This window comes from Spodoptera frugiperda, chromosome 19 (assembly GCF_023101765.2).
Source record: "Spodoptera frugiperda isolate SF20-4 chromosome 19, AGI-APGP_CSIRO_Sfru_2.0, whole genome shotgun sequence".
Lineage (NCBI taxonomy): Eukaryota > Metazoa > Arthropoda > Insecta > Lepidoptera > Noctuidae > Spodoptera > Spodoptera frugiperda.
In genome coordinates this window covers 2,984,725-3,010,318 of record NC_064230.1, presented here as the reverse complement: position 1 = coordinate 3,010,318, position 25,594 = coordinate 2,984,725, and the positions used below count along the sequence as shown (strand labels likewise).

Genomic DNA, 25,594 nt, shown 5'->3' with positions numbered 1-25,594 from the left:
TAGTTTCGAGTCACAGAGGGACTCTTCATCATGAGCAGTACGTACAATTAATGTACGTGAATAAACCGTGATTTTTACTTAATTTAGTATTTCTCACGATAGTTATTATAAAAAAACATGTCAATATTGCATTAATAAACGGTATTCTTGTATCGAAATACTTTCACAAATAACCATAATAAATGATCTAAGCGAAAAACGATCCCAAACCAAAATCTTTGGATCAAAAACTTTACAATAGGATCAATATCGATATAAATCCTATAGAATTTATTTCTGAGATTTTAGCTTAAGATCGACATCGACTTATCCATTCTACCATCGATCGTCAATCGATCGATTGGTTTAGTAGAAACTATCGATCGATGTCGACTAATCCATTCTACCATCGGTCGACGCTCGCTCGATTGGTGTGCTAACCCTATGAGATGCTTGCCTAGTGCGCCCTCTAGGTTTAATACCCCTCTGCATACTTGTATAGTCTCTGTCTCTGCTGAAAGATGGCTGCTCGTTGTATAAATAAATAATAACAATAATTACCCGCTTGTAATGGTCGAGTGTCGTTGTTCTGGTTTACTGGACTTGTTTTCTTCATCGATTAGTATATGAGACATCGTCATGTGGCGTCTGCAATAAAATGGAGATAGTTAAGTCTTTGACTGCCAATAAAAAACTATATCGTCACGCCTTTAATCCCCGAAAGAGAAGAAACACCCACATTTTACAATTTATGTTGTAAGTCCCATGTAATAGGTGGTGAGCCTATTGCCATATATCGGCCACATTTCCAGACTCCGTGCTTCTACTGTAAATATTTGCACCAACAGAAAACCGTTGAAGGCAAATCCTCCGCTAACGTTGGTCACCGGTGACCACCACGGCGTTCAATGTGTTAAAAGTGTGGGAGAGTCATGCTTCGGCACGAATGGGCCGGCTCGACCGGAGTGATACCACGGCCGAGCAGAAAACCGACGTGGAACAACGCTTGCGTTGTGTGAGTGAGGTTACCGGAGACCCAATTATCCTCCTTACGATTCCTCAACAATCCTTAAATTCCTAACTTCCAAAGGACGGCAACGCACTTGTAACGCCTCTGGTGTTTTAGATGTCCATGGGCGGCGGCGATTGCTTACCATCAGGTGATCCGTCTACTCGTTTACCGGCTTATACCATAAAAAAGTAGTAAGATGCGTTCTGAACTAGATCCTCCAGCTATAATATACCTTAAAAGACTGAAAATAAAGTTCAAATTCGTAATCACTCACCTCAATCCTCTTTCTCCTCTAAACGAAAGACTGCACATTGTACAATTCTTCCATTCACCCGCTCCTTTCTCTTCCTTCTGTCGCAAAGGGGCGGGGCTTATTTCTGTCATCTTCTGCTGGGGGGCGGGGCTTATTTGTGTCACTGTTTGCAAGGGGGCGGGGCTTATATCTGTCACTTTGTGCTGGGAGGCGGGGCTTACTTCTGTCACCTTTTGCTGTGGGGCGGGGCTGACTTCTGTCTTCTGTGGCGGTGAGGCGGTAATAACTTTCGTCTTCTGAGCTGGTTGAGACTGCACTGTCTTTGCATGTGGAGGCGTAGACTTCAGGGACTTCTTTTCTTGTTGGATTTTTGGTTTTAAGTCTGTTGAAGAATTTTATAAATGTATAGAGAAGGATGGACATGATGTAGAGTAATTTTTGCGGACAAAGCAGTGGAAGAAATCTAGTCAAAGCAAATTCACCAGGGTGCTTATTCTTGAAACCAATCTTAATCTTAATGGCCATGCAATATCAATCGAATAATTATTCAACGCCAAAACAAACAAGCCCAATCGTAGCTGTTACAATAGCAGAGCAGCAAACTCTATACCATTTAGTTCATCTATATTAACTGTAACTGCTACTGTAACTACTACTGTAACTTCTACTGTAACTGGTACTGTAACTGCTACTGTAACTGCTATATCGATCGTTCAATTTACCGCAGGCAGTTCAGTTTTAAAAGAACAATCGGGCAAGAAATTTTACCTAACCCAAGCCTCCGATGCTAGTATTATCAATAGAAGGAGAAGGATAGACACTGACCTCTCGTCAATATAACAATATTGGGCACTCCCATCACGTTGTCGGGGGACTCCGAGTTGATGCACTTGCTGTCCACCTCCACAATCCTGCTGAGAGGGACGGCCTCGTCACTCGAGCCCTCCGAGTCACTCCGAGCCGACTTCGACTGGCGCTTCTTTACTCTTTTACGGAATCTGAAGGAGATAAATTGGGAAATCAGTACCCTTAGTACAAGTTTGCTTTACGTTTAAAGTAATCGAAATAAGAGTGCATTCGGCGCTCTGATTGGCCGGCTCGAATAAACCAACTAATCAGAGCGCCGAACGCACTCACGTTTCGATTACTTTAAACGTAAAGCAAACTCAAGCATGCTTACATTTTACCATAAAAATTAAATCATAACGAATAATGGGACTTCTAGTTGTTACTTAACTTTTGCTATAAGTTACCTGTTTCTTTTTTTTATTGACAAAATACATAATTTGAATATCGAAGCTTTATTTTTAATATAATAATAATTATCTGATGTGATTGCCTGTCTGTGTAGTGTAGGGCAACCTTTAAAAAACAAAGCCAAAATTATATTTTATTTTTACATTTGATGGGTCGGCGTTTTGCCTCTATCTCGCTTAATGGCAAGTGATGATGCGGCTTACGATGGAGCACATCTACCCATTAACAACCTATTCACTCAGGCCTTGAAGACACCCAGGTTACACCCATCAGGAAACACAGACTCCGGCAATATTTGCTCATTCCAAAGTGTAGATTCCTAAGGAGAACAAGCAAAATCCATACGGACTACCTTGCGGGTTTACCGGGGCTCTGGTTCAAAAAGCAGGAGTAGGAACGGGGTGGTTTAGTCAGTAAGAGTCTGACACTGCCTCTCGCCTCGCCCAAGGCGAGAGAAGTCATGAGATGATTATCCCCCTCAAAAAAAAAAAAGGTGTTTTTATTCCACTCACCGTTTCCTGGGTCTCTTGTAAACAGCGCCTCCTTTCTTCATCTTAGTTTCCTCATTATTGTTGATATTGATGTATTTCTCGCAGGTAACCGTCGGCCGCTCAGCCTCCGTGCTGCTGGAAATTGAGTCACTCTTGTCGCACGCGAACAAGTCCGTTTCATTACTGAGGTCGTTGCTGTCTATTTGGTCACTGCAAGAGAGAGGTATAAATTATATAACGTCACGCCTTTAATCCCCCGAAGGGATAGGCAGAGGTGCACATTATGGCATATAATGCCAATGTACACCCGCATTTTACAATTTATGTTGTAAGTCCCGTGTAATAGGTGGTGAGCCTATTGCCACATACCAGGCACATTACCAGACTCCGTGCGACCACTGAGAAATTTTCGAAAAGCCGAAAAAAGCTCAATAATACTTTGCCCGACCCGGGAGTCAGCCCCGAGACCTCTTACCCGGCAGTCGCATTCGCAACCACTCGGACAACGAGGCAGTCTAGCAAGAGAGAGATATAAATTAAATATTTTTTTTTTAATGGTATAAGCCGGTAAACTAGCTGACGTATCACCTGATGTTAAGCAATCACCGCATGGATATTTGAAACACCAGAGTCAGTCAGAAGTGCGTTGCCGGCCTTTTGGGGATTGAGAATTTAAGGGTTGTTGTAGAAACAAGGATTGGGAAGATTGGGAAGTGAGGAATTGGGCCTCCGGTAACCTCACTCACACAACGAAACACAACGCAAGCGTTGTTTCACGTCGGTTTTCGGTGAGGCCGCGGTATCACTCCGGTCTTTTGTTTTTGTGTATTCATGTTTGTTACTCAATCGTTTGTAAATTTGATCGGGATGAAATTTGAAACAAGTGTAGATTATGGTCTAGAATAATGATTACCTTTTGACCCACGGGATCACGAGTGAAGCCTTGGCAGAATCTAGTTAAAAATACATTTATCATCACTATGCAAATCATTATGATTACGAGACCAGAAAGCTGGCTATTTCTTCGGTCAGAAGATATATAAGCATTGCCATACAACGTGGCAATGCGGCCAGGATTCTGGGAACGTTCCCCAGTGACAGCGATGCGGACAAGTACTTCGACGCCTAACGAGAATGTTTGTTTTTATTTTAGTTTTAAGTTATTTTTTATTCCTTTTTAGGTATTTTTTATTTGTATATAATGTGTAATCATTTACTATTAGCTAGGCTTTACTCGTTATTTACCTATTTCCGTCGGATTTTTGGCAATAAAAAGTATCCTACGTCCGTCTTCTAAGCTACCTCCCAACCAATTTTCAGCTAAATCGATTTAGGCGTTCTCCAGTTAAGAATAGTGTAACTAATACGACTTTTTATATACAGAGCGTAAACGGAACGCTTCCGAAAATCGCTACAATTTTTTATTTAGTTTTTATAATTTTCTTCGTTTTTGTATTCGTGTTATTCATGCAACATCAGCCTTAAGCAGTTGATTAAAACTATTATTACATGAAATGGACATTGAATTCTTTAGCTTCCTTTTTTAATGAAACTATTTTTTTACCATCGCCTATTTGCAGGCTGCAGCATCAGCAGACTCAAAGCATGAAAAACGCGACCACTTTAAAATTAATGTTGCTTTACGTTTTTCTATGAGGCTAGTATTATAATAACGTAACGTCACGCCTTTTATCCCTGAAGGGGTAGGCAGAGGTGCACATTACGGCAATTAATGCCGCTATACAATGTACACCCACTTTTCACCATTTAATATATGAGTCCCTTGTAATAGGGGCTGAGCCTATTGCCATATACTGGACACACTTCCTTATAGTCAATTAAAATGTCTAGAAAAAAGAAATAGTCTGATTCATAATTTATATGAAACACTAATGATAGCATTTATCCTTGTTTGTATCCTTTTAATTTTGTTGAGTGGCTTCATAGGAAACTGCATTTTATTGTAACTTTCATGAGACATACTAAATTAATTATTATGTTATCGGCTTACTCACGTAACTGTTTGAGGAACTGCATTACTATTTTAAATTAAAAGCACCCTCAATAGTAGAGTATGCATGGAGAGTTTTAGCATTATCCTCTATTTCATTGTCTGGACTTTAAAAGAGACTATGACCTCTGAGTTTGTTTTGGCATTTCTTCTCAGAGTAGTCCGATAGGAAATGCCGGCCTCATCTAGCTATTTCAAATATTGACGTGTAAAAGTGTTATTTTATAACCTACTTACAGAAATAAATATCATTTATGAGTACCATGAATGTTGATGAAGCAAAAGAGCTACGTCAGTATCATATCATTGGGCATACTACTGTATCTGCCTACCCCAATGTGGCACAAGTTTGACGATATGTAGCTATAGCTTATACCTTACAAATTATTTATTAAACTTTAATTTTTTCTGTACCCAACAGGAAAGTACATGACATCATACAAATTGTCATAATTGACTCACAAAATGAGCTGGAATTTCAAGGAAAATGTAAAATATTTTTAAACAGTTGTTCAAATTTAAGTAACTTAATTGCAAATTAAGTCAGACTAATGTATTTTTGAAACTTCAAATCTGTTAAAAGACAGAAGACAAAGCATCTATATTAATGAATCCTTAATTAGGCACTTTTGAATGGTCTGTCGGTGTGTCCATCAGAATTATCTATCTGTCTGTCTATCAGTGCAGCTGCTTCTCTTATGGTCAGTTCTACATGAACGGCTTCCAGCATTTAAGAGCAACTGCTTGAATCCATAACCACACGGTAAACTACATAGTCATTCAATTCGCTACCATACATACAACTGCCAAGCAGTTGCGACAGCTTCTAGCCATCAGTTACATGATGAAATTCCATTGTGCCATTAACTGCTAGAGCAGTCTGTGTACGGCTAGCCTAAAATGCCAAATCCTGTCTGTCTACTCGTTTTCAAAAATAAAAATGGAATAATATTACTATATTTTAAATAATACTTATTTCATATTAAAAAGTTTTAAAAATAAACTAAAATTTACAAAACAAGAAACATAACACAATCGCATATCCTTGGTTATCTTCCTACTTCGAAACACAAAAATAACAATTTAAAATAGAAAATTATACTAACAAATACACAAATATAGCTATCAAAAGCATAATGATGTACATTTTGTCGAAATAATCTTCCCAACTTTGCATAATAGCCTAACACAACACTTTGAGTTGCGAAAGACGGCCTTGAAGTCATTTTAACAATAAAATCCAACATTTTATACAATTTAAATCAAGTTTTTCTATTTTAAACTCTATTTGTTAGATATTACAAGTTTAAAATGTAATTTTTTTGTCAAATTTAGGGTCAGTAGAGTTGAAAATGCAATTAATGAAGGAATTTGATGTATGAATGAAAGTTTGTCGACTTTTGCCATTGTTTTTATGTATGGTTAATAAGGAAAAGTGTTAAGGTGTAGTCTTTAGAGGTAATGAATATCTAAAATGTATTACAAGTATGATTTCATGAGGAAAAAAGGTCAATTTCACTTTACCTGTTGTCCGATAAATCACTGCGGACTTCAGATTCCAATTTCTTTATTTGAAACGTAATATTTATCCTTTTATATATCTCCTCTGTTATATTACGGCATTTTTCGTATTTGGAATCCAATCGATTGCCGGAAAGTGGCCAGATATCTTCACTATCGCCCAAGGTCGACATGTTGGGCAGTTCACACAGCTTACAACACTCTTATTGGATTATTAATGGAGTTTCCCTGTTCCGTATTCCCTTTACACGGTTTTCACAACGAGCATTGAGCAACACAGCCATATTTGTGACGGCAAAATGTTTAAGTTTTATGTTTTAATGGTCAACCACAATCGCGTATAAAACATTGACGAAATACGCTTGTCTAACCACTTTTCACACCCGACTCGAACAAAGAACAATAAAAGCACGGCTTATACGCTTCCCAAATGCGTTTTCCACACCCTATTCACGAGGAAACACGAAGAAATTGCTGTTTCCCAAACAAAGGACTTTACATCAACAATTTTATGGCTCCATAAACCCGTCACAAGCACAGATATTTGCAATTAAATTACTCTGGACACGAAATAAGCTCTAAGACTAGATAAAATTATGGTTGTTACTATTAATATAGTATCTTAACAATAATTAAACAAATAACAATAAAAATAAAAACTAAGTTGCCTTCCGGCTTTTTTTTTAAGATTTCTTGACGTTTTTAATATAGTGTTGCTGCTTGTTTGATTAATTGCACATAATTTTAATATAATTTTTGCCATAGACAAGCTTATTTTTATGCGGAACAATGAGATCAGACGATGTGGAAAGTAGAGTTTTGAGGAGGGCAACATTAGAAGAAAAAATTTGTTCCACTATGTCTTTCGTTTAGAAACAAAAGAGGCATATTTCACAACCCAATTGGTGTTTTCCTAATAAAGCATTAACAAGAAATACAGAATTGTTAAATAACTTTTTCATAAGTTTTCATAGTGTGTATTTATAACTCCTAATAAATAATTTAAAGAGAATATTATGTAAATCAAAAGAACTCTATCTCTGAATTTCTAGACGAAACCACAATAATTAGGAACTCAGAACTCCCGCCAACTAATATGTCAAACTCGGACAGCCCTCAGTGATACCAACGTACGGATAATCTCGTCAATTTCAGGGGGAATGTTTTGTATGAATTGCTTTCAAGCTTGTGAAGTCTTTGGAAAAATTAAGTATGTAAGTCGAAATAAGTGTTAAAAATTTATAATTTTTGCAGTAAAAACATTATTCACAATACATATGTGGTTGTAATTGCGTCTAACACATAGCGCAACATCATTAACCCTCTGTATTCATATAATTTACCGACGCTGTAATAATATACTTTATTTATTTCAAGCTTGCACTGATATTTTAGGCTACACAAACATAGGGGTGTGAGCGTTAAATTTAGGGAGAAAGATATCCATGTGATGGTAACACAGGAAATGGGAACGCCAAATGAAATGACTCCGGCCATACTTCAGTTTGTTATCAAATTTTATCAGTTTTGTGGATCAAAATTATTGGTTTATTATTTACATTATCTGTCTTTTGATGAGTATTCAGAGTTACTTATTTAAGTGACTGTTAAAATCAAAGTTTTCGTGTAAAAGTGATGGTAAAATTAAGAGAAATTATGTGTTGAAGTGAAAGTGTATTACAGTGACGATGGCTCCGAAGAAATGCAGTAAAAACAGAATTGTGGCTAAGATAGTGACTGGAAAGAGAGAACCGTGTGGCTTTTGCCAGCGTGAAGTGGACGATGAGCTAACTTACGGGAAATTATACGCGATAGGAGAGATACAATGTCACTACTTCTGTGTGGTAAGTTTGTGGTCAATTTATGCATAAAATAGCTTTTTCTTGCGATGAAAATGTAGTCTATATCCTTCTCTGTACTCCCAACTATATGTATGCAACATTTCAGTAAATTTGGACTATTAGATTAAGTGTAAAGAGGTAACAAACAGACCTAGTGTTGTATTTAAGATGTTTTAGTTGGAATTTTCACTTCCATGGTGTTTTTTTTTATCATGTTATATTAACATAGACATCTTTTTCCGCTATTAAGTAGCCAGATAAACTATACAGGTTCTATGGCATTGCTTTTTATTATATTGATCATATTCTAATTCCACATAATATCTAATAACTCTCCATCTGTTATTTATTTTGAATTCATACCAGTAATTCTGAAGATTATCCAGTTCAAACAAACATAAAAAGTAACTCTTGAACTTTATAATACCTATTATTAATATTAACATTAATTACAATAAGACTTGAATTTGTGTGCTTACCTGTCTTGTTGATTTTGGGTTTCTAGGCCATAATTTAATGATTTTAAAAAGTATGTTTAACCTTAACAACATGATGATTAACTAAAATATGAGCATGCATGAATACTGTAAATATAGCGAAGAAGTAGGTATGTAAGTATCATAGCAATTTGGCGTTCCATTGCCTCTACCTACATATTTCCATGGGAGACAAGCATGAAGTTTTGTTATGTTTAATTTGTATACTTCACACTTATATGAAGTTTTGGAGAGCTGTGGGAGAGCCATGCTTCAGCACGAATAGGTCAGTTCGACCAGAATGATATCACAGCAACACAGGAAACCAACATGAAACAACGCTTGCATTGTGTGAATGAAGTTACCGAAGGCCAAATTTGTCCCCTCTGCAATCTCTAAATTCCCAACAATCCTCATATTCATAAACCTCCAAAAGGCATGTGGTGCTGAATGCTTACCATCAGTTAATAAACAAAACTTTATTAATTTCAGCTCCTATCATCCTGCTTAATACAAAGAGGCAAGGATGTAGACGGACTCTTTGGGTTTCTGTACGAAGATATCATCAAGGAAATACAGAGGGCTAAGAAACATGTAAGTACATGAATTTTCAATATTTATTTTCACCCTTTTCAGCTGTATTATTTTATATCCACATTTGATTTCACTGTTGAACTGACACCCCCCTGTCTTATGTACGCCACAGACCTGCTCCAATGAACTAACCAATTAGTAACCTTAGTAGGAGTTTGCTTTACGGTGAATGAAAACTAAACTTGACTGTATCGATCTAAATAATGTACTCTGTTATTCTGTCCCTAGGACTGTTCACAGAAGGCAGGTGCAAGCGGGTACGCTATTTGCTATAGGTACCTGCCGATCTAATACTGGCCAACATTCACCAATCTGGCGAATGGCAGCATCTTACAATAAAGAATTTGAACACTTGGACATATTAACGTGCTCCATGCAATTGTTTCGAAGCCAATTGTATGAGACACTTTTACGGTCTTAGATATGTGATTTTATATTATTATTACTGTATTATTGTGATTTTTTCTATTTTACTTGTTATACTAACTGTCATACACAAATAGTTATTCCCTAGCATTTTAAAAATGTATTCAACAATGTTAATCTGTGAACAGCGCTGTGGGCTACATTATTATTTAAGTTAATATGTTATTATGTTGTAATATCACATAGTGTAGCTGTTTGTTGTTCCTTTTTTAATAAAATAAAAATAAACGAGAGCGAATTCGGCGCTCTTGTTGGTTAGTTTATTGGAGCCAGTATACTTAAAACTTTACAATTAAAACGTAACAGATTACTCTAAGGCTACTACTAATTGGCCGGCGCGAATGAACTAACTAATGTAAAACAAACTCGTACTTAGCCCTTTGATGTAATTTATTTCAGAAATGCTCATACTGCAACCGCGCCGGCGCCAACCTTGGGTGTTCAGTGTCACAGTGCAAGAAACAGTTCCATCTGCCATGCGGCAGGGAACGCAATGCAGTCTCCATGTTCTATGGGAATTACAAGTGAGTTTTATAACATACTAGCAAACCCAGCGAACTCCGTTTCGCCACCTGCTCTTTTCTTGTTTTTTTTTTTTTTTTTTTCTTTGCTATAAACATCACGGAACCCGTTACCTTTCCATCGAATGCAAAACCGTGGAAATCGGTTCGTGCGATCTGGAGTTATAGCGTCAGGAAGGAAAACCCGACTTATTTTTATATAATAGATAATAGATGTAATACTTAAATTATATTTTATATTAAACAGGGGATTTTATTGTATGGTCATCAAGATTAAGAGGGTGTACCAATTACCAAATACTAGATCGATCGGACGTCAGCATTTAGTTTTTTGTAACGAAAATTTGAGTGCGTTAGACTTCAATCTTACCTGATGGGAAGCAACTATGAAATCAAATGTAGTGCACGCAAGCTCAAATAATGCCTGTTCACTCTTGCCTTGAAAATCCCTATATTGTACGTACCCTTAGTAAGCATTTTGTTTATTATCAAAAGAAACTTTACGCTAATACTCGACTAGTTTCGAGCCCGACCGGAGTCCTTAACTTTTTTCGAGTATGTTTAATCTGACAATAATTAATTATTTTACAGATCTTTCTGTCAGTCCCACGCGCCGAAACAGAATATCACGCCGGCTATAATGGCGAATGCCAAGCTGAGGATGCAAAGGGACAATAGAAATAAGAAGAAGATATCTAATTTCAAGGATTTGAAGGGACTGTCTATTTGTAGTGGAGACCAGGGTAAGTTTTATTATACTATGAATTGATTACTAGGGCTAGCCCCAGTATCCAGAGCTGCGTACTATCTAGTGGGTTTACCGGGACTTCGGCTCGAAAAGCATGAGTAGGAACAGGGTGGTTTTTAGTCAGTACGAGTCTGACACTCCCTCTCGCCTCGCCCAAGGCGGGAGAAGTTACTAATAAAAAAGTTGAAGAAAATTGGATGGATGTCCTCTCTTAAAACAAAAGGCTAGCCGCGGTAGGGGTCCAGTTTGAATAACAGGAGTAAGAACGGGTTGATTTTTAGTCAGTAAGGGCCTTATCATACTAGCGAATGGCGAGCGTCCTCAAAGCGGAGCAGGTGCGCAAAGAATACGTTTCGAACACGTAACGAGATTACCGCGAATAGCAGCGTGGACGCCATGTTACTGAGTGTATTGTACGTCATTAACTTGCTACAAACACGCGACGAAAACGTTGCGAATTTGCCACGAGTCCGCGACATCTTCGTTGTGCAGCCACGGTATGTTCGCGGCGCTTTCGCTCCGCGACCGTTTCGCCCAGCAGGTGCTCGCAAACCGCTAGTATGATAAGGCTCTAATTGCCATATTCAGAGTCGTTTAATGATTACTTAAACTATTCCTTAGTAATGATTTTGTTCTGAAAACAATTGCTAAAGACTGGGTTAAGTAACCATTAAATAATTCCGAGTGTGGCGGTGAGTGACACTGTTAGAGCTCACGCTTCATGGACGGTAAAATGATTGCTAATATGTTATTTATTATTTCAGCTCCGGAGTCAGACACCCAATCAGTGTGTGTGATATGCTACGAGGCGGTGGATGGATACCCCACCGTGAACACGTTCTGGCCGCCATGCTGCGCTAGAGATGCCTGGTTCCACAGGAGTTGTTTGCAGGTACACACGACGTTTCATTATATAGGGTAACTGGTAATTAGTGAACGATATTTAAACACGTGATTGTACTCATGATTACAAACAACTTTCCTAAAGAAACTTTTTTGTATACTCATTTGTTTTTTTCATTGATTTCTATCAGTGCATTGTACACTGCCAATATAATGCGTAATGTGCAAGTGCAGCTTTGCCTACTCCTTTGGTAATGAAAGGTGTGACATTGTATCGTTAAACGGGGTGAATAGTATAGCATCTATTCACCTTTCTTCTGTCCCTATTCACATCTTGATCCCTATTCACCCCGTTTTACTGTATATATTAGTTATGTTTTTCAGTTTACTTTTCTTAGCCTCTAGCATGGCTTGAAACTAGTCGAGTCCCACATCGTACAGCTACGTGAAAAAGCTGAAAAACATAATAATTAATTTGGAATGACTCACGAAATTATACATAATATAAAAATAACTATATTACTTTTGTCCACAGCGCATGGCACTGAGTGCAGGCATGCACTACTTAAAATGCCCTCTTTGCAACGATAAGGACAACTTCTACCAAGCGGTGGTCACACAAGGATACTACGTTCCTGATAGGTTGGTATAAAGTATTATTTTACTTGTTTTTTAAGGAATAAGCTGGTAAACGAGCAGACGGATCACCTGATGGTAAGTAATCACAGCCGCCCATGGACACCCGAAACACCAGAGCCATGTTTCAGCAAGAATGATTTTTTTTTTTTTTTTTACATTTAATGGGTCGACGTTTGACCGCTATCTCACCTGATGGTAAGTGATGATGCGGCCTACGGTGGAGCACGTCTGCCCATAAGCAACCTATTCACTCGGGCCTTGAAGACACCCAGGTTATACCCATCAGGGAACACAGACTCCGGCAAGGAGTTCCACTCCCTAGCAGTTCGCACAAGGAAGCTTGAAGCGAAACGCTTCGTGCGAGTGGGTGGGATATCTACCATGAAGCGGTGACGCCTCGCCGATTGTCTTGTGGTTCGATGATGAAAAGGACTAGGGGGAATCAAGTTGTGCAATTCCCCCGCACACTCTCCGAAATGTATCCGGTAAAAAACGGAAAGGCTTGCGACCTTGCGCCTGTGTTCAAGGCTTTGAAGCCGGGCCTCCACAAGCGCATCATCGTTGATGAGCTTCTTGGCACGCCTTTCAATGTGTTCGAGCGCATCTAGCTGGCATCTAGCCGAGCCGTCCCAAAGGTGAGAACAGTACTCCATACATGACCGAACCTGCGCTTGGTACAGGCTCAGCAGTTGTTTCGGTGTGAAGTACCGTCTCACCTTCGAGAGGATACCCAACTTCCTACCAGCCAGATGCGCCTTCGACTCTATATAAGAGCCGAAGTTTAGCGTTGGCGATAGAGTTACGCCCAGAAGCTCTAGATGATCCGATATTGGAACGGATACATTTCGGAGAGTAGGAGCCAGCGGAAATTGACTCCGTTTGGCAGAGAATAGACACGCCTGGGTTTTGGTAGCGTTGAACTTGACCAAGTTGGCGTCACCCCAATCGGAGACCGCCTTCAAGGACGAGTTCAACCGTTCGACCATGGATTCTCTTAGAGACTGGATCTGTGTTCCGCTAGTCCGCGCATCGGACACATACCTTTCAACAACTGTGCTGTCATCTGCATACCCAAAGATACCGGGCTTAAGCAGGTCGTTGATGTGCAGCAAAAAGAGCGTTGCTGAAAGTACTGACCCCTGAGGGACTCCGGCGTTGATACCAAATTGGTCAGACGAGCAGCCATCGATGACTACTCGAATTGACCGATCCCTCAGGAAGTCTGCAATCCATCTGCACAGATCAGCGGGAAGTCCATATGCAGGAAGCTTGCCGATAAGGCTGTCGTGCCAAACCCTGTCAAAGGCCTTCGATATATCGAGTGAGACCGCTATTGCCTCCCCGTGCTTCTCTATGGCCTCGCTCCAAATGTGGGTGGCATACGCAAGAAGGTCCCCAGTGGATCGGTTGTGGCGAAACCCATACTGCTGATCGCTGAGGAGGTCGTTACCTTCAAGGTATGCCAGGAGCCTGTTGTTAAGTACACGTTCCATACTCTTACAGAGTATGGACGTGACTGAGATTGGTCGGTAATTGTTAGGGTCGGCACGACTACCTTTTTGGGCACAGGCTGCACGTTGGCCAGCTTCCATGCAACCGGCACTTGACCAGTCTCCAAGGAAAGTCGAAACAGGCGTGTCAGGATTGGAGACAACTCAGGCGCACAGGTTTTTAAAACCACGGCCGGGATTCCGTCGGGGCCACTGGCCTTGTTCACGTCGAGATTACGCAACGTCTTATACACCTCCTTCTGTCGGATGCGAATTTTCGACATTTTCGTCTCGCATACGTTATTTAGAGAAGGAGGTATAGCGCCACCAGTATCAAGACGTGAAGATTCCGCAAATAGAGAAGCAAACAGGTTTGCCTTCTCTACCGCGGTGTGTGCCAGCGTCCCGTTAGGCCCCAGGAGAGGTGGGAGTGAAGGACGGCAGAAGTTCGATTCAACCGCCTTGGCCAGGGACCAGAATGCTTTACTACCCGCTGGGTAAGAAGCCAGTTTGTTCCCTATTCGGCCAATGTGGTTGAACCGGGCCATCCGTAATGCCTTTTTGCATGACTTGGCAGCCCGGTTATAGGCTCTCTTCCTCTGAAGAGTGTCGTCAGCCCTACGACGCCTGGCATCCGCCCATGCCAAGTATGCCGCATGCTTTCGCGCTTCAGCACGTCTGCAGTCGGCATCGAACCATGGACGAGTCCCACCGAAAGATGTCGCGTCCGAGAATGGAATGTAGTATTCCATGCCCTGACGCAACACCCCTGTTATGGCATCCGCACAAGCTGACGGGTCTTCAGTAGAGAAGCAGACAGGCCGCCAAGGATAGGATGCAAAAAAGGATCGCATCCCATCCCAATCTGCTGACTTGTACCGCCACATCCGCCGAGATCCTCTGGGACAAGGATCCGGTGGGGAGTACGTGGATACGGATTTCACCAGACAGTGGTCAGAGCTACCCAAGGGTGAAGATACTGACACCGAGTAGCTGTCTGGATCAGTTGTCAGCAGAAGGTCTAGGCAGTTGGCAGTGTGCGAGTCGACATCGGGCACCCTTGTGGCCTCCTGGACCAGCTGGGTCAGGCCAAGCGTTAGCGCAAGCTTACGCATTTCCCTCCCAGCATGGTCAGTGCACTGGTATGGGAACAGCCACTCCTGGTGATGGGCGTTAAAGTCCCCCAGTAACACCAACTGGGCCGAAGGGTACCTCTGCCGAGCCGCATCCGCCGTCTCCACAAGGTGCTGCGCTAATCTGGTCGTCTCCAAATCTCCGCTGTGCGACCGGTAGACACAGGCATAGAGGATTTTCTCTATGCCTGTGTCCACCAGTATCCACAAGGTTGAAAAACTGGGGTCCTCAAAGTTTCGGAGACGCCGGTAACAGACGCCGTCTTGGACGTATAGGCATACGCCTGCACGGGGAACGAAATTGTGCTCCAGGGAAAAGCCTGGGTAGTTCAGGTATGATACGTCCGACGGACATCTGATCTGGGTCTCCGAGAGAAACAAGAGCGTTGGGTTCTCGGTCTCCAGATGGTGATGGACCGCATTGAGATTTGAGTGCAAGCCTCGGATGTTGGAGAGGTGCACTTTGAGGGAGAGGAGTGCAGCCGCTGTTGAACCCTTTTCTTAGCTCTCGTTTTCATAATCGTAAATAAGTTGCTGAGAGAATGGTAGTGAAATGTTTCCCCACACAGGCGACCCCCAGACGCGCACCGCAGTTGGCTACACCATTGGGAGGCCAGCCTGGAGACTGCGGGGACGCCTGAGCCCCCACGTAAATCCATCGGGCCCTCTCTTCCGGTCGCCAACCGGCACGATGGCGTATACGTGGGATTTTTCGCTAGATGGCGGGGCAGCCTTTCACGTGTGGCTAGCACGCTAATTGGGCCCCCAACTATCTGCGGTCGGCCAGCGGTGCACCGTGCCTCGGATCCCGCTACCCTCCGCGACTGGCCACCCGATGCAGCCACACCAGCGCGCGCCAGATCGGTCTACCCATAGTGGAACAAACACTTCGACCCATCCTCTCGTACGGCGTCACCGAGCATCGTGGCGGAACACGGCTAGGCCGCTTGGCGACACGGTTTTGCTCGGTGGGTGGTTATAATGCCGACGGCCGAAACCTACCACCTGAGAAAAACCTGATACCATGTGATGTGAATAATAATGATACGGGAGTGATACCACGGTCGAGCAGAAAACCGACGTGACATGCGTTGTGTGAGTGAGGTTACCAGAGGCTCAATTACCCCCTCCCCAATCTTCCCAATCCCAGATTCCCCAACAACCCTTAAATTCCTAACCCCAAAAGGCCGGTAACGCACTTGTAACGCCTCTGGTGTTTCAAGTGTCCATAAGCGGCGGCGATTGCTTACCATTATATGATCCGTCAGCTCGTTTACCGGCTTATTCTATAAGAAAAAAAAACCATACACACACAAACTTACAAACTTTCACATTTATATTCTCTATATTTATTTAAAATTACAGTTTTAAATACTACAACAAAAACAAAATATAAAATTACTTAAAAAGATAAAAATAGGAGTCGACCAGTAGCGGGAGCATGGTGCAAGTTACATTTATAATATTAGTAGGATAGATATATTAATTTATTAATGATTTGTTTACAGAGACGCAGCCTGGGAGTTGGAACAGAACGCGTTCTCCGAGATATACGAACGCGAGGTGCCTTGCTCGGCGGCCGACTGCAAATGCCCCATGGGACGGAGCCATGATGCGGATAATGGGTGTGTATTCTTATTGTTGAATAATTGAACGCAACCTTTTTCATTACACTGGCAGTTATTTTTTTTATATTATTTTTATGTTGGCAACTTTACACTGTTACTTTTGTTTTATTGCAAGTCATTATACTTTTGTTTTTCCTCCAAAATAACCTTTTCTTTATTTTAACTAAAGTAATCACTACCTCTAATGAATAATCCAACACTTATTATAATATGGATATTTTTATAATAACTATCGTGAGATATACCAAATTAACTAAAAATCACGGTTTACTCACGTACATTAATGGAGAAAAGCTCTACTAGTTTCCAGTCACAAAGGGACTCTTCATCATGAGCAGTGTTGGCAGACTACAGTAGAATGCGTAACGCAAGCTTTTAGGAAGCTTTCTCTGGTTTGTAGAGTAACCTATGTAGTTTCTTGCTTGTTCTTCTCCATAGGAATCTACATTTTGGAACGAGCAAATAGAGCAACTAGAGGACTGACTGCCTACTAACACTTTGTTTCTGTTTGACGTTCGAAACAGCCCTTTACTGGTCTAATTGGAAATAAATGATTTTGCAGCTTTTATATTTAGCAGTGAACACCTTTACCGGGCCTCAATGACAAAAAAAAACTAACAAAAATCCCTCTATTTCTAGTTCCTGGTGCATAAAACTATGTCTCCTGTGCGGTAGTAGCGGTGTGCATAATGCTTGCACGGATAACGCCCACGTGCATGGTGCGTGCACAGATAGTAGTCGCGTGCATGTCTGCACAGACTGCACGCCTGCGGCCCCCGACTGCATAGAGGAACTAGCTAGCTGTATTGAAGCAGGTATGTTACAATACTAAAAGAAGAAAAGTAAAGATATCTTTTTTTTGTTTGATGGGTCGACGTTTGGCCGCTATCTTGCCTGGTGGTAAGTGATGATGCGGGATACGATGGAGCACGTCTGCCCATAAGTAACATATCTGACTTGTCAGTCCCTTTTTTTTTACGAGGGAAAATCATCCAATAACTTCTTCCGCCCCCGGGCGAAACAAGAGCAGTGTCAGACTCTTACTGACTAAAAGCCACCCCGTTCCTACTCCTGCTTTTCGAGCAGCCCCGGTGATCCCGCTAGGTAGTCCGCAGCTCCGGGACGGGCATCAGCCCTACTGGGCCCCATATGTGGTGGTCTAACATGGTTCCCTGACCCGCGCGCCGCACGCACGTCGGTCTTAATATTTGTTTGACGTGTAAAAGTGCCTTCCTGGTCTATTTGAAATAAATAATTTTGACTTTGACTTGAGCAATCAGCGCCGTGCAAGCAAATTAAATAAAACATATCGACAGCATGTTTGCCGTCAGCTAATTCTCAAGACGAACTGGAACATGTGCTATGCTATGGGCTGTGCATTTTTTTTTTTTTTGTAATAATATTATCCTTTAAGTGACTAAAATAAGGTACAGAATAAATAAACCCACCAACTGCTGCATGCATTTGGCTTCCACCAACTTTCATATGTGTTATAGTAATATCCCAAGAGCAACAGCAGACGTCGTCTCGCTCCCGCCGCGGCCCCGTGATGCCGTCCCGTATGTCGCTACGTCGAACTAAAAGGAATGCGTCTCAAAATATGTAAGTTGCACACATATTGTGTTATTTTTCCTAAGACTTGTAAGTAGAGTGTGGGAGAGCCATGCTTCGGCATGAATGGGCCGGCTCGACCGGAGTGATACCACGGCCGAGCAGAAAACTGACGTGAAACAACGCTTGCGTTTATTTATTGATTTAAGTAGAAAATACATGCGTAGTTTTACCACTTAAGCTTAAGCCAATACATTATACGGTAAAAGTAATTAATTATTTAGCGTTGTGTGAGTTTGAGTTTACCGGAGGCCCAATTACCCCCTTCCCAATCTTCCCAATCCCCGAATTCCAAGCAATCCTCAAGTTCCTAACCCCCAAAAGGCCGGCAACACACTTATAACACCTATCACATGTTGCTATTTGAGGGATGTGCCCAGACTCTAAACATATTATGTTTTGCATCATACCTTAATTTTTTCTTCATTTCCAGGCCATCCTGTTCGTCTGCAGGTATTACTGAAATTAAACAAGAAGTCAAACCTGAACGTAAGTTTACTTCAATATACTTTACATACATACATAACCTTACGCCTGTCTCCCATGGGACAATGGAATGCCAATTGCTACGAATCTTACATACTTCTTTCGCTTCATCAACAGTCATCAGTCTTTTTATGCATGCTCGTCGGTTAAAGGTACTTTTAATTTGGCCCTTCTTTAATATAAGATTAAACGTAAAGGTAAGTACGCATTCCGTATGACGTCATCCGTATGCATCGCATGTAGGCATTGCCGATGACGCGGTCCGTACGATGCGGATCAGTGGACGCAGTTGTATGAGTTTCTATACAAGACAAACTAAAATCCGTTGCGTGCGATGCGTACGATGCGGGCCTGTGGATGCTTACAAGATAAGAGTAAGATTCATAGCATTTGGCGTCCATTGCCAACCCCAATGGGAGACAGACGGGAGGTAATGTATGTCTGTTAAATATCATCATATTTTATTTTGTCAAATAACTAAAATAATTCTTCATATATTTACAGCACAAACAAACACATCGCTATCACGACAAGAGCTAAACCTAAAACCACCGAAGATACAAGACACTAACATACTAGAAACCCTTCTCAATCAAAAACCATACCCAGGAAAGGAATCGCCGAATAAAATGGAAATGGACACGTTTGAATACAAGTACCAATCGCCTATGAAGATGTTGGAAGAATCGTTGCGAGTTAAAATGAAGAATTTGGGCGCGAAGAATGTCATTCTCGATGAGAAAACTGTCGAGGGTCTGAGGATGAAGTTCCGTAAGCCAAAGCCGTTGAGAGAGAAACGGAAGATTGTTAAGTGAGTTTTTAATATTTGTTTTCTTTTTAATGGGATCTTAGGAGTAAAGTAGGAGTATCCTCCGACCAGGCGAGGTGATCATGCGTAGCGGGCTTTCTGCCCAAATGTTGTTCGTTAGGATTTTCTATCCATATTTATTCGAATGTAAACTTCACATGTACGAAGAATTTTTTTATGTTAAATGGGCCGATGTTTGGCCGCTATCTCGCCTGATGGTAAGTAATGATGATTAGTGATGATGGTAAGTATTTATGATGTCAACCGTTGATTTGCTCGTGGATCGTCTTTGTGCGACTTCTGTCATCTGACACTTGTCATGTGTCGCCACCTTATACCTGATGGTAAGCAATCTCCGCCGCCTTAACACTTAAAACACGAGAGGCGTTTATAAGTCACACCCTCTCATATACAAGAGCTTCACTAGCGGGTTACCGTTACCGGGGCTCCGGCTCGAAAAGCAGGAGTAGGAACGGCGTGGTTTTTAGTCAGTAAGAGTCTGACACTCCCTCTCGCCTCGCCCAAGGCGGGAGAAGTTATCGGATTATTGTTAACTCTTAAAAAAAAATGTCATGAACCGTTACCACCCCTTAAAAAAAAAAAGTTTAACCGTAGACCGTCATGAACTGTTTATAATGATTCTATATTAATTACAATATTTTGTTTACAGTGATATCCTGAACGAAGTGTTCGATAATTTGCTGAAAGAACCGAAACAGAAGGATCCTGTCATACAGTGGAGCTCGCCCAAAAAATACGATACTACACCTGAAGTCATTGAAATTGTGGATGTAAGTGTTATTTATACAGCAGCTCATGTAAAGAGATTGTCCAGTCAACTGATGGTAGCGGTGACTGTCCAGGCGACACACGTACTTAGGTATCGTCATGAGCTAATGTTCACATGTAAACAGCAGCTCATGTAAAGAGATTGTCCAGTCAACTGATGGTAGCGGTGACTGTCCAGGCGACACACGTACTTAGGTATCGTCATGAGCTAATTTTCACATGTAAACAGCAGCTCATGTAAAGAGATTGTCCAGTCAACTGATGGTAGCGGTGACTGTCCAGGCGACACACGTACTTAGGTATCGTCATGAGCTAATGTTCACATGTAAACAGCAGCTCATGTAAAGAGATTGTCCAGTCAATGTACATATGTAAAGACTCCTCTAGACTTTCTTTCTCTTCGTTCGATAACTCATCTAGTGTTGCGGATAGGCGTCGCCGATTGCTTGCTATCATATGATTCAGATGATCATACCTCGAACTCTAACTAAAATAACACAAATTTGTTCCAGAACACACCACCGTCCGTAACAGATAAAGAAAATACGAAAACGCCCATCAAACAAGAAAACAACTCTGAACAGGACACATATGTAACACCAAGGAAACGTCCAGACTTAGATTTGGCAACAAAACCCATTATGGACAAGGAAACTCACATCATAAGATACCCCACATACAAGTCCCCGAATAAACTTAAAACTGTAGACATACTAAAGAATTCAAGCTTAGAAATCTCTGCACAAGACGAAATGGTGAATATTGATGTTATTAAAATAGAAAATAATGAAAATGAGCATTTCATAAAGAAGCTTGGACTGAAATCTCCTGAGAAAAGTGAGAAATGCGCTTTCAAGTTCAGCCCGTATAATAAAGAAGTGCTAGAAAGCCAGAATATCGATATAGACGTGGAAAGTTTCAAAGATCAGTACCTAAATGAGGTAGGTCTGCAAAGAGCTAAGAAAGAAACTGTAAAAGACCAAGATACAGTCAAAAAAATAACTAAGAAATGCCGCAAAAGGAAACTTAACGATGAATTCGTGTTAAAAGTCGAGTCTAAGAAACGTAAAAAGTCTCGCAAAGATATATCGATTAAGGATAAGAATATAAAGGTCAAAATTCGTTGGAGAGATGAAGAGTTAAAAGTACAGATTAAAGACACAAATAAGATTAAAAAATCAAAGAAATATAGACAGTATATCTTAGAATGTTCGCCCGAAAACTGTTCTTCTGTAAAGCCGGAAAAGGAAATCACGCCATTACGTCGGAAATATAAGAAACAAGATAAATCACCGGATAATTTGATTCAAACGTCGATTCAGAAGTTTTTCAAAGTTAAATCTAATGATTGAGTCAGTTTTGTTATCATGTGAAATATAAATTGTAGCCTTAACTCTCTTATATCTAAGTATAAGATAACAATACCTAGATAAAACGAATCAAAGTTTAGAAGTGGGAGCAAATACATCATTTCTACGTATAAAATGTACCTAGAAGTGTCGTCACGCGATATTTCAAATCGATATATCTTCGAAAGTGTTTTGTTTCCGTAACAAGATAAAAAATACGTGTCTTATATTTCAAAATAATCTACAAGACGGACATTGAAATAGAAATTAGTTATCTACCATATTTTAAAGGACTGTGGATTCCTCTCTTCGCCATCGGTGGACGAGAAATGACAGTAAATCATTTTTTTCTTTCTATCACCATATTATATTCAAAATCCATTAGGTAGGTCTACGACGCTCGAGTAAATACCAATTTAGCATCGTAGGCTCGTCTACTACAAAAAGTAATCTTTTAGCTGAAATTATAGTTTGTGAAACTATAAGAATGCTTTCAAATGTGAAAGTAATGTCTAGTAAGACAATATGGTATTGTAATAAGATGTTTGTATGACTTTAAAAAAGTTCATACTGTTTCATTCATGTTTAGAAACAGCATAAGCAAAATTGTTTTTTAAAACAGTTTTATATTAAAACTATTTACATAGTTATTTGTGCAAGTGTACCAGCATTTTTTTTTTTTTTTTTTTTTTTTGACCCCAAGGTGGGAAATCCTCATGGAGCCCTCTCGCCTGGGGAGGACGAAAGGAACTGTCAGACTCTTACTGACTAAAACCCACCCCGGTGTCCCGTCTCACACGTGGGTACGAGGGTGCGGGAAACGAAATTCTTCCTCGGCCCCCGAACTCGTGGCGGCCTGCTTTGCCAGACCCCACCTCAAAATGCACAGAAGAGTGAGGTGTTGACCTCCTCTGTGCTACATCTCGGAGGCGCGCATGGACACAACACGCGCCACCATCTCGGGTCCTATAGAACGGGATAACGGGGACTTCCCCAAGTCCACCGTCCCCGGACCCATTTAGGGGGGTCGAAAGAGAGCAATTTCTGCTCTCCTTCGACGCCCGGTGCGCCTGCTGCGAGAAGGTACAGAAGTTGTGACTTCCCTTTCCCTCTCCGCAGCCTCCTTCTGCGACATGACATCTTCGCAGAAGGACACCACTGCATCCCACGACTCTGCACTGCTAACCATTTTTTGGACAACAATCGGCAGTGACAGGTCGTCACCGATCTCCGATTTGAGGGCACGACGCGGCCCGTCCCAAGCCGCACACTCCACAAGTGTATGCTGCGCCGTATCCTCCTCACAATGGACGCAGTGATAGCACCGAGCGTCCGGCTCCCTGCCTATGCGACACAGAAACTTCCCAAAACATCCATGCCCCGAAAGTGTACCAGCATAGCATAAATTATAAGTAGTTTTATGCAGGTGTTATATAGTGCCTTCAAACAATATTCAATTGTGAAAGTTCACAAAAATGTCTTGAAATTATACCACTACATAATTGCTGTATATTTCCATATTAGCTACTTCAGCGCTGTTTCACCCGCTCTACTCGGCTCCTATTGATCGTAGCGTGATGTTTTATAGCCTGATCACAAAAATTATTATTTAAATTGGACCAGTAGTTTCGAAATTTACTGCGTTTATACATACAAACTCTTGAGCTTTATATATTAGGTAGTATAGATGTGGGTGTGAGACAAAAAAGAACAAAATATTTATTATACTTTGTTTATACGGCTGTATGTTTGTTATTCAATCCAGGAAAGATTACATCGTACTGAGATAGATTAGGGTCTAAGGTAGCGCTTGGTACTTTTTATACCGGAGTAATATACTATCCACTTCAATCACTTTATATTAGTGATCGAAGACTATCCATTAAAAAAATAGAGTTCTTGATTTTAACGCTATCAAAGTCACGGTTTACAGTTAGTCTTCATTTATATTTTCATTAATAAGGTCGATCTAAAAGTGTCTCTCAAGATTTTTAACAAATACCCTTCGCTTCCCTCCAATACCTATATTTTTGAACTGAGAATATTTTTTATATAAAACAGCTGGTGCTGTTATTTTTAGCACCGAATCATCGCGACATATTTCATATGACATTGATCGATGATACACATATTTATATGTTTCTTATATATTTTATATTTTCGTCATATTTCTGTAAAATAAAGTAAATCGGTCAAGGTATACAGAAATACGATGTTTCCTTTTGTGTTTACAGTTTTTGAGAATCCTACCAGAATGGTAGTTTTGTGAGAAGTGAGATTGGTGTATTAGTTTTAGTAATACGATCTCTTTTATAATAATTGGATATGTTTCCATACAAATTATGCTATATCACGTTGTAATTTTTTTTCATATTTGGTAATGTCTACCAATTATAAACTTTGTATACGCATAACATTTTGTTTTGTAGAATAAGCTTGCCGTAGTTTCGTTTTGACATATTATTATTGTTTTATCTTTAAGATTTTCATAAATATCTGTAGTTATTTAAGTGCATATTATTTAAAATTAAGTTTAAAACAAATAAAATTGTTTCTTTTATTATACTTGTTTTTTACTTCATATAAATGCCTCATTTCACCGATTTATCTTGTAATATTCGATCATTTTAATTATAGATTATAATGTCTGATTATATTGCTTCTTGGCCTAAAGAATGTGGCAGAAACAATAACAGACAACTAGAATAGCAGCAACAAACCCAAATTCCAGCCATCAACAAAGATTGGTAGTTGATAGTATCACAGTAAAAATCATAATGTAACTTCAGCATTGTCTATCTGTGACTATCTGTAGCTGGACTATGCTATATTATACTATGGGCCTTATTGTTTATTTTTATGATTGGTTTATGAACTCGGCTATGTCCGACTATTAGTAAATTGATGGATCTTATTAGATAACCGGGTTGGAGAGCAAGGCCACATTACTCTTAGACTTTTTCTTATAGCAACGGCGTTTACTGGCCACTGTTCGATGACCGATGTGGCCTACGATAGATAACATCTTTCCATAGCATCCTATTCATATGGACTTTGAAGACTCCCAGGTTTTTATTTTTCAGGAAAGCACAGACTTTGTTAAATACTTCCACCACAGCGATGAAAAACTAGGGAAATATGTTTTTGTGTGTGAAATCCTTATTTTTATACTTATGCCTATCAATTTTATGATACAGACTGTCGAAATCGGAAAGAATCTTCACAAAAAACCGCGTTTAATACGTTTAATGCTGAACAATGACCTCCTGCGGGGGGTATATAATAGATTATTTTCCCGCGCTTTAAGCAGCTGTCTCTTGGCAATTCCATTAGGACTACTGCAAACAACAGATATTATTATAGTTAATTATGTTATATAGCAGAGATTCAGGTTTAAAAAAAAATGCCAATGAATGTAAATGCTGATTTAATCAACAAAATATTGATTAATAGGTAACATGGTACTCGTCACGTAGCACAAAAATGTAATTGTTTCGACCATTTAGCTGTTAAATGTGAAACTTAATACGATTTGGAAGCATTACTATCGAAGTTTTGTATAATTTTACCAAGTTTATAAATTGTTATAATGCATTACTTAGTTAGGAAAAGAAAAAAATACATGATTACACAAAGAACGTCAAAAAGTTTTGGTAGCAAATACGACATAATGTTTCCTTCTCAACTA

At 40.3% G+C, this 25,594-nt stretch overlaps 3 protein-coding genes across 3 annotated transcripts in view; 2 read left to right on the top strand and 1 right to left on the bottom strand.

The window, feature by feature from the left end:
• Positions 1-25,594, top strand: part of LOC118281190 (zinc finger protein 880) — a 218,039-nt gene that overhangs the window by 119,943 nt on the left and 72,502 nt on the right. The window lies entirely within an intron of this gene.
• On the bottom strand, positions 436-7,265 carry LOC118281220 (brain acid soluble protein 1 homolog). The gene is made up of 5 exons (XM_035601786.2): positions 6,528-7,265; positions 3,014-3,202; positions 2,070-2,242; positions 1,266-1,626; positions 436-627 (listed from the first exon to the last, which is right to left on the bottom strand). The coding sequence occupies exons 1-5, from the start codon at positions 6,695-6,697 to the stop codon at positions 537-539; spliced, it is 984 nt and encodes a 327-aa protein (XP_035457679.2). The 5' UTR covers positions 6,698-7,265; the 3' UTR covers positions 436-536.
• On the top strand, positions 7,997-24,469 carry LOC118281187 (uncharacterized). Its single transcript, XM_050700925.1, has 13 exons — positions 7,997-8,368; positions 9,334-9,435; positions 10,261-10,385; positions 10,974-11,125; positions 11,895-12,022; positions 12,509-12,615; positions 16,744-16,860; positions 17,503-17,678; positions 18,360-18,465; positions 18,908-18,963; positions 19,465-19,771; positions 20,439-20,559; positions 21,070-24,469. The coding sequence occupies exons 1-13, from the start codon at positions 8,213-8,215 to the stop codon at positions 21,907-21,909; spliced, it is 2,493 nt and encodes an 830-aa protein (XP_050556882.1). The 5' UTR covers positions 7,997-8,212; the 3' UTR covers positions 21,910-24,469.

Coding starts and splice junctions, on each gene's coding strand:
- LOC118281220 (XM_035601786.2), bottom strand. CDS start 6,697: ATGTCGACCTTGGGCGATAGTGAAGATATCTGGCCACTTTCCGGCAAT. Junction 3,203..6,527: donor AGTGATTTATCGGACAACAG/GTAAAGTGAAAT, acceptor TCTCTCTTGCAG/TGACCAAATAGACAGCAACG. Junction 1,627..2,069: donor TATTGTTATATTGACGAGAG/GTCAGTGTCTAT, acceptor ATTCTTCAACAG/ACTTAAAACCAAAAATCCAA.
- LOC118281187 (XM_050700925.1), top strand. CDS start 8,213: ATGGCTCCGAAGAAATGCAGTAAAAACAGAATTGTGGCTAAGATAGTG. Junction 11,126..11,894: donor TATTTGTAGTGGAGACCAGG/GTAAGTTTTATT, acceptor TTATTATTTCAG/CTCCGGAGTCAGACACCCAA. Junction 12,616..16,743: donor GGATACTACGTTCCTGATAG/GTTGGTATAAAG, acceptor ATTTGTTTACAG/AGACGCAGCCTGGGAGTTGG.